This window comes from Vigna unguiculata, chromosome 10 (assembly GCF_004118075.2).
Source record: "Vigna unguiculata cultivar IT97K-499-35 chromosome 10, ASM411807v1, whole genome shotgun sequence".
NCBI lineage: Eukaryota > Viridiplantae > Streptophyta > Magnoliopsida > Fabales > Fabaceae > Vigna > Vigna unguiculata.
Genome location: NC_040288.1, coordinates 12,820,076 through 12,829,606, shown reverse-complemented (window position 1 = coordinate 12,829,606; position 9,531 = coordinate 12,820,076). Strand labels below are relative to the sequence as shown.

The following is a 9,531-nucleotide window of genomic DNA, read 5'->3' as shown; positions in this document are numbered from 1 at the left end:
TAATGCATTATTATTATTTATTATGAAGACCAACAATTTTGTGGGACCAAATGTCTATTTTGAGATTCTCAAATCGTAAAGTTTGTTATCAAAGTGCCAATGAAAAAGTTTTCACATTGTAAAACTTCTTTGTTTTAGCACTAGAATGCAATCAACAATAAAATTTTTCTTTCTACAAAATATTTGCATTGGATGGACATCCCTAAAATAATAAAATTTATTATTTTTGGTAAATCTATCATCTTAGCATTTGTTTTTTTATCTTTCACAAATCCACAAATACATAATGTGCCATTTTCGTTGTATTGTTGTCTTTCAACATTTCTTCTTCCTCATTTCGTGTAAGATCCAAAATACTATATGCGACAATGATGTTAGTAAAAGTTTAGTTGATGTTGCCAACTTTCAAAATAAAAAATCAAGTTTCAATGATGTTATCCAATTTTCCTTCTAGCTAAGTAATAGAAACCTACTTTGCATCTTCAAAAAAGCCATAAAAATAATTCTTGCATAATTTCAACTATCTTCTTCAATAGTAAAGATCTACTTTCTATCTTCTCAAAAAATTAATTCAGCATACCAACACCATTACTACAAAGTTTTTCTTTTTCCAAGACTACTCTCACCAACTTTTCACCTTCCTTTTCCAACACTTATCTTCTCACTCATCAAAGTCAATTTTTTGTCTTCTAACACTTAACTTTTCATCTTCTTCTTTGAACAAAGCAATTAATATTTTGGGTTTTGGTGTCATAATGCACTACAAACACACATCTTCCAATTATGTGAGTATCAATTATCAACATGAGCAATTATGCTTTGTGGGACTCAATGCAGTGCCAAATACTGATATGTCCCCAAGTTTGAAGTTTTAATTGAATTTGTCTTTTAAATTTAGGTGACTTCCTCAAGAAGTTTTGTAAAGTTGTCATAATTACTTAGTACTTCAAATCACCATGACTTTATTTTATCTTTATATATAACATCATTACTTTATTTTATTTTATTCTTAATTTAATTTTCTTATTCAAATATTTAGCTACTTTCTTCAAAAAGCTTTGGTAAAGTTTTTAAAGTGACCTTGGCATTCTTACTTTTAATCTTCCACAAATATGTTTTCTTCATTATTTTATTGGACGAAAATAATGGAATTTCATCTCACTATTTTACTGGAAGAAGGTATGAAATTCATCTCTGAACAAAATATACATTGATACCAATGTTTACTTTTCTTTGACAAATAAAGTCCCATTTTGGTTGTACTATTTATGTTCAACAAAAGTACTCATTTTGCATGGTAACCAAAAAGATTTTAAATTAAGAGCATTCCGAAGCGAAGTAGGTTTTACCATTATGTCAAATAGTTGATGTAGTATTATTATTTTATTATTATATAATGTATATATTTAATAAAGGTTTTGGAAACTGAAACGATAGTTTTGTTTAATTAATTTCACTAGAAAAAAATTTCCTTTTTGATTGTTAACAATGAGGTATCCTTAATGGTATGTGAAAGAAATTCTATAGGAGAATTTACAATTATTTTTGTTTCCTATTTTTGTTATAATTTTGTTTCATTTCATTATTTCTTATAAAAAAATAACTTTTCTCTACATTTTTTTGTTATATATTCAAAGATATGGACTTCAAAAGCATAAAGAAATTTACAAAAAAAAAATGAATAATTATGATTTTAAGCCAACAAATATTTTGTGGCGAGATCTTGGGAGAAATTTTTTCTTTGGGTGAAATATAGCTACATTCAAGCAACAACTAAGGTAGTTCTCGAAAATTTTAAACAAAAAATTAAATTTATATTAAATTAAATTTAAAAAATACATTAATAGTTATTTTTTTATGACTTCATATGTGTATTTTTTTGACATCAAATAAATTTTTAGAAAATTTAGAATTTCTATCTGTTTCTTTTCTGAAAAAATTAATTTTTATTATATTAGGTTCTTAAAAACAAATATTCAAATTTTTTTTTTACATAAAGAAAGCTATAAGTTAATTATTGTATTAAAATTCTTATTATTTATGATATTTTTTAGGAAATCGATCTAAACTTCTACATTAATTTATAATTTTTTTAATATTTTATCGTATATATTTTTTTGTATTCATGTTTTATTTTTTTATATTTAAATTTTATTGTTACGTTATTATGAGTTTGGAATTTTTATATTATTTTTCGTAAACAAAGATATTATAAATATGTTTTTTTCTATATAAGATTATTCAATTGCATATTTTAAATATATTGTATTTACATATATTGTATAAATATCAGTTTTCTTTATTTTATATATTTAAAAAATACATCTAATTAAATCTATGTGATTTTTTTTATTACAACTTATTATATAGCTAAAATTAAGGAGGCCAAATTTATTGTTTCACTTGACGTACCGTGTATAATATTTTTTTAATACTTAAATCAAATACATACTTAGACATGTAAAAAAATTCATCTAAAAATTATTAAATTTAAAAAAATTAGGTTTACAATCATTCTTACTATTCCGCCAACAATCATTCTATTTATAATAAGACCAATTCTTCTACCACTACCAACATTCATGAAACAAACCAATAGATCCAAATCGATTAAAAAAATAATTATAAAATAAAAAAAATATTATAAATGGGTTACTGGAAACTCAACTGATCAAATCATGCAACCCAGATGAAAATCGACTTATCTTATCCGTATTAGTAAGGAGACAAAATTTTAGATTTTTTAAAACTATAACGCCTGGATGAACACTTCTTTCTCAAAGACATCAAAACACCATACTGATGAATTCTATATATATGAAAAAAAAGAACTCTAGAAGAAAAAAAGGTACAAAGTAAATATTTTTCCAAATATAGTAATAATTATATTAAATATAACTTTAAAAGACAGAGTTTTCAATATAATTTATGTTTATAATTTCAGTTCAGTATTAATTGGTATATTATATTATTAATAATATAATTCATTATTATATTTAATATTACTATAAAAATAATATTATCTATTTTTAATTAATTTGTTATAAAAATAACTGCAATTAATTATTTAATTTTTTCATATTATTAAACTTTTTATTAAATATTCTATTTATAACTATACATAATTATCTATTTAAATAAAATTATATAAAGAAATTAATTATATTGAAATAATAATAATTATTTGTATTATTATTAGTATTTTATTAAAATTAGTAGTTATTATATATATATATATATATATATATATATATATATATATATATATATATATATATATATATATATATATATATATATATATATATGATGGGGATAGCTAATGATGTACATCCTCCACTTGTTCAAAATATCATTTTTCAAACTATTCTAAAGCTCTTTTATCTTCTAACATAAGGACACATGATCATAAATATTTTTTATTATAATATTTTTGTTTTTAATAAATCAATAATAGCAAATTGTTAAAAAAATGAGAAAATTATTTTTTTATTTTATTCCTTCTCTTAAATTAATTAAGTTTCAAACTCAATATTTTAAATTAACTATTTTATATTACCTTTTTCCATTATTTTAATTTTAATTTATTTTTACTTTACATTTTAAAAAACAAAAAATAATCAGAAAAATCCTAAACTGTTCAATTTGAGAAAATAAGTTCTAATGAATCTATTGTTAAAAAATATAATAGACTTTTGTTGATTTTTTCTAAATTTGTGAACCTCCAAATGTTATTCACGAAATCTGACCCTACTCATTTTTCACAAGTAAATGCGTGACGGAGACAACATATATCGATTCGTCAAGGGGTATTGGGGCTTTTAGTAATTTAAGTGATTTAAACTCAAACCCGCTTATCACGGAATACAATTATTATGAATTATACTCCATCAGATCTTGTAATGCACACAAAATATTTCAGATGTAATCAACCAAATATGTGAAGTTTTACAATATTTTTCATAAAATATAGGAAAAAAAGTGTATATTTAATTTAGGCACAAAACACAATTTTTGAAAATAATTTAAAGACGAAAAACCATATTTAATCTTAATAGTAAATAACAAAAAACTTCACTAATCAGCAGTAATTAGTGTTTACACTGCTATTAGTGGTGCTCTAATATTTTTCCTTTGCAAACAGAAAACAATTATCCTGCATCAGTTGGTTAAAATTTGATACTAACTATAACAATAGCCACCGTTTAAGACAAAATGGCAGTGATATCAATGGATGAAATATTGGAACTGAGGCTTCAACTCCACCAAATTTGAAACAAAAAGTTATGTCATGTTCATAATAAATTAAAAGAGAATTGAAATGAAACTGCAAGAAATCCTACAGAATATATGGAAAGTGCTAAAAGTTACTAGTGTATATGAATAACATATCCTCACTTATTATCAAAAATAAAAAGAAAAATTCCCCCCAGAAAAAATGCTTTACCACATCCCTTCAGTTCGAAGAATGAAAAGAGAAAGCTTTATTTCTACAATTTCCACTGCATTTGCTGTAGTGACAAGCCCTCTTAGAAAATTGTCAAGGTAACTCGGTTCAAGATGACTCTAAACTTTTGACGAAATTTTTAGTCTGTATCATAGAAAAAGATATATGTGAGCAGAAGTATACACAAATTCAGCAGTTGGAATTTAGAAGATAAACTGAATCTTGGGAGAGTGCATGTAAGAACAAGCTCAACTCAGTTACTTTTACTTTGACAAACTTCCATAGAAAAACTTCAAGAAAGATAAGAAAAATGAGTTATACCTGTTCTAAGGTTAGAAACATGATCACATTCCAAGATCCTAGTCGTCCAAAATTTGGAAGGAACCCTTTATAAAAGGCCATTGGTCCCTGGAAAAAAAAAACATCAAATTGCACAGATATATCAGTTTTTATGAAGGATACACATGTACAATACAACTCCTTGTTAAAAAAACACAGACATGTTACATTATAATGAAGCAAATCAACAAGGATTGAGAGCATATAAGCTAGGTAAGAAATGAGAATGTCTTAAAATATGTCAGATAAGTAGAAGTGACAAAGTAAACAGTGGAAAGCAACTTACATCATTCTTCAATGTTTTGATAAAACAATCAAGGGTGTTCTTGTAACTAGAATCTCCCATCATTCTGGACTTAACCTGCACAAACACCAGAATAGAATGAAGAGAGGACAAGAAATTAAAGCAAACAATAAGCATACACATGAAGGAAGCTCACTTGGTCACCTCACAACCAAATTGAAGAAAAAGAAAATTATACACATCCACCCCCAATGGATCTTAAATTGATCAGCTCTCAATATATTCCAAATAAGCTTTAAAAGTTTACTACTTCTACCATATTCTAATCATCCAGGGATTCATGGTTCATCATGGTGGAACATGGAATATCAAGTGCAAAATTCATATAAAATTGAAACAAGTATTAACCACAGCGTATACAATGTGGATGCAATGACAAATAAAAAACCGAATCAATCACAGATATTCATTGGTAGATTCTAAAACATTACCACATCTACTGGGGAGCCAATACAGACGGCAAAAAACCCTGCCCCAAGACCAGCAAGGAGATGAGTTACAACATTGTCAGTGAATCCTGGAATTTTCAAAATAGTCTGCATAAAAGAAAATACATAGTTATTTCCAAAACTAAAAGAAGGAAAAAAATTTGCTCCATAGTGCTAGTCTCAAGTCACATAGAATTTACCTGTTTCACTTGATCATAGCTGGCTAATTCAGCAGCATTGATGATACCATTTCTTGCTATATTGGGGCCAAGACCAGTCCAAAGAGCCCCCACTCCTTCCTGTGTGTTATATTGATTTAGATCATAAATAATAACAAAGAATAATGAACCAAATACATTTTTTTTCTTTAATTACTTATATTGGGAAGCACAGACCTGTCTCACAATTGTTGAATAAGCATTTAAAGATCCAGAGTAGCGCCTGGGAACACCAGGAGCTAGTTTTCCTTCTGCTTGAAGTCTGACTTTCACAAGATCAGTTGGATTTGCCACTGCAATTGCCACGGCACCTGTTGCCAAGAAAATTTGCAGCAGTTCATAATTGGGTTATAATGATGAACACTTATAATTGGGTTATAGTGATGAGTATTTACATAGGAAATAGCACAATTTCATGCTAAAAAAGTAAATCAAATATAAAATAGCACTTGTACAAATTATTCCCACAATTTGCAGCATTGAGCTTTACCAGTTGTGAATCCAGCAAGAATTTTCTTTGACAATGGAACATCTCCAACATGATCCTTCCCCACATACAAAGACTTAACCTGTAAACAACCCATGTATTTACAACATATAATAACACAAGAAAGCATAGATATAAACTAAAACAAGCAAACAAATTTCAGCATGAGATTCAAAACTCACAGGCTCATATAACCCAATTCTCAAACCTCCGTACACACATTGACGATGCAACCCTGGCACAATTCCCTTCCAGAGTGCTGAAAGACCTTCTTCCCTTGCAATGGTACCAACTGTTCCCAGCATACCCTTATATTTAGGTACGGATATTACATCACCAGCTGCTGCTTGTTTCTGAAGCTGAAGCCTAACTTTGGCAGTGTCCAACGGAATAGTACACACCTATTTCAATATCCAGAGTTTATTGACAAATCTAAGCAAATATCTGCAATTAATTGAGTACTTTGCAAAGCAGTAAGGGAAGAGCAAATGAACAGAATGAAAAAAACACACTAAAAAATGAGTCACGAGTATATACAACAAAGCCAAATCAATCTCTACTGATCGCAACTCATGACCACAATCAACATATGTCAAGAAGACTATTGTGTGAACTTTAACTAATGCAAAAATAAAAAAATAAAAAAAAAAAAAGATTTTTCACACATGAGATCATTCAGAAAATTATTCAATTTTAAAACTATGTAATTCCTTTGAAATGCCAAAAGTTCTTACACTTAACAGCTAGATCTGAATTTGGTATTTCGATGCCACAATTGGAATGAGGGAACAAAAACAAGTTCTTTCTTTAGGAGTTTAAAAATGAATTGGAAAAGAAACAATTCAAAAAGTGGAATACTGAAATGGAGCAAACTCAAGGGTAATGGAACACCATTCCATTATTAGTCCTGGTAACCATGAGAAAAAATATTACTCCTTCCTTTTCTGCCCATTCCAACTTGTTCCATTAGATTACATTAATAACAAAACATCAAAAGTTTATCACTGTTTCCGATTCAAACAAACATTTTGTTAGACATACAAGCCATCAAGGAGGGAACAGCTGTCATTCATGTTGATCATTGAAAAACAAACAGCTTGGGAGGCATGCATTTCATCATTTCACTGTCAAAATCTACCAGCATCACCATTGACTAACAATACAAGCTTAATCCTTTTAGATAAAAAATTTCAAAAACATGATCCCATCAAATTCACATTTAACAAAAAACCAATTTCAGAAAATCACTATTATCTGAGAAGTAGTCGTCAAACCATCAATTGGACATGCAACTATTACTTGTACACAGAAATTGAAAACTGGACTCCAAGTTCACAAAAACATTTACTTTTTATAAATTAGATACTTCCTTGGTTAATAAATATTGAAAATATCCAATAAAGATACTTTAGACAATTGATGTATCCATGCATGATAGTGTATCACCAACAATGGTTTGTTACACAACAAAAGAGAAAAAAAAAACTCAATAATAAGAAATCCACCAGAGTTAGGATGCAAATCAGATCCATTGCTACTACTACTCCTTGCCATTAACATAAAGGTCGCACCTTTCATTAAATCATAATAAAAGAACGAATCCCCAGAAACAAAAAATGAAAAAACGGAAAACCCAGATAGAGTGTTGTTTATGACCTCAGCAAAACATGCAGAGAAAGCACTGCTGGCAAAGATTTTGCCGAAGGAGAGGTCGGATTTGGACTTAGAATCTGCTACCATGATGTTGTGTTATTCTTAGGAAAGGAACCAAGGGTTGCGTATGCAAATTTGAGACCTTCCCTTTGATCCCTTTTGAAAAGAAAGAGATCAAGCTTGGTTCCTCCGAATGGAAAAATGTTCTCAAAATTCTGTGTGTGATTTCTAAGTGAGAGAATGCAATGCATGTCGTCTCTTTCTCTCTTCTTTAATGCCTGCGATTTGCGTCCCCAATGACTGTGGGCTGAGTCAGAACAGGGAGTGGTCGAATTTTGATAAGAATGGGGTATTGGTTTTGGGTTTAATTGTGTTGATTAAAGTTTTAAGTAAAATTAAAATGTATATTTAGGTTTAACGAGGTTCCCCTTAATTTAAATACAAGTTTACAATAAAAAAATTTTAAAAATGCAAATTAGTTTAGACATATTCTAATTTTAGTTTATAGAAAATAAAAATAATTTTTGTTCTGTAAATGAATTAACTTGTTGAAATAAGTATTTGCTCATTAATGTAAATGTAAACTACTTCTTTTATTTTTATTTATAACACATTTTTCAACAAATTACCTCTTTCCTTTATAATTCTTTTCAAATAATTTTTAAGATGTAGAATATTAATTATTTTCTTAAAATATTTTTAATATCATAAAGTATTATTAATTTTTTAATGATATCAGTTATATATATATATATATATATATATATATATATATATATTTATTTATTTATTTATTTGTGTGCATACCCGTACATCATTATTCATGTTGAAAACATATATATTTTATTTTATATAACGTGCTTAAAAAAATTATATGCACCAAACATGTCTATCATCACTCATGAATAAGTAATGTATTTCATAAAATATTTCTAAATATCAAGATACATGTACACAAAATTTGATGGTTTTACATATAAAAAATATAATAAATTTAAAAAAATTATTTATATATATATATATATATATATATATATATATATATATATGAGGATCTTATTCTTCATTTTCAACAAAAATCCAACACTATGAGAGAGTTTTTATCTCAATTCTAGTGTCAAATATATTCTTTATTTGGTAGTAAAGTGATTAAGGAGTACAAAATTGTTCTACATCCTTTATTCAAAGTGAAAGTGATATATTATTTCTAGAAGACAAGAGTAGAGTATTTGTCATCACTAATAAATCTTAATATTAGTATATTTTCATAAAATATATTTAAAATATTAAAATAGATATATAATAAATTTTATGGTGTTATACATATAAAATATATTAAAATAAAAAATATTTTTTATTATTTGTATATGTGAAAAAAAATGGGAATCTTATCCATCATTCTCAACCAAGCTTAAAGACTGTGGAGAATTTTCATCCTTAGTCACAATGTCAGATATGTTCTTTATTATTTGATAGTTTTGTTGGTGATTAAGGAGTGCAGAATCTCAGTGTCAGATACATTCTATATTTGACAATATTGTTGGTGAACAAGGAGTGCAGAGTTCAATGTGAGATACATTAATTCTTTATTTGATAGTATTGTTGGTGATTAAGGAGTATATCCTTTAATCATTTGTAAATTGAAGGTGGTATAT

At 27.2% G+C, this 9,531-nt stretch overlaps 1 protein-coding gene across 1 annotated transcript; it reads right to left on the bottom strand.

Annotated features, from left to right (window-relative positions):
* Window positions 1-4,240: 4,240 nt before the first annotated feature.
* LOC114166047 (mitochondrial uncoupling protein 1) lies at window positions 4,241-8,201 on the bottom strand. The gene is made up of 9 exons (XM_028050698.1): window positions 7,880-8,201; window positions 6,406-6,624; window positions 6,227-6,305; window positions 5,914-6,047; window positions 5,719-5,817; window positions 5,522-5,626; window positions 5,073-5,147; window positions 4,769-4,855; window positions 4,241-4,591 (listed from the first exon to the last, which is right to left on the bottom strand). Exons 1-9 carry the CDS (start codon window positions 7,961-7,963, stop codon window positions 4,556-4,558), a joined length of 918 nt encoding a protein of 305 aa, XP_027906499.1. The 5' UTR covers window positions 7,964-8,201; the 3' UTR covers window positions 4,241-4,555.
* Window positions 8,202-9,531: the final 1,330 nt, after the last annotated feature.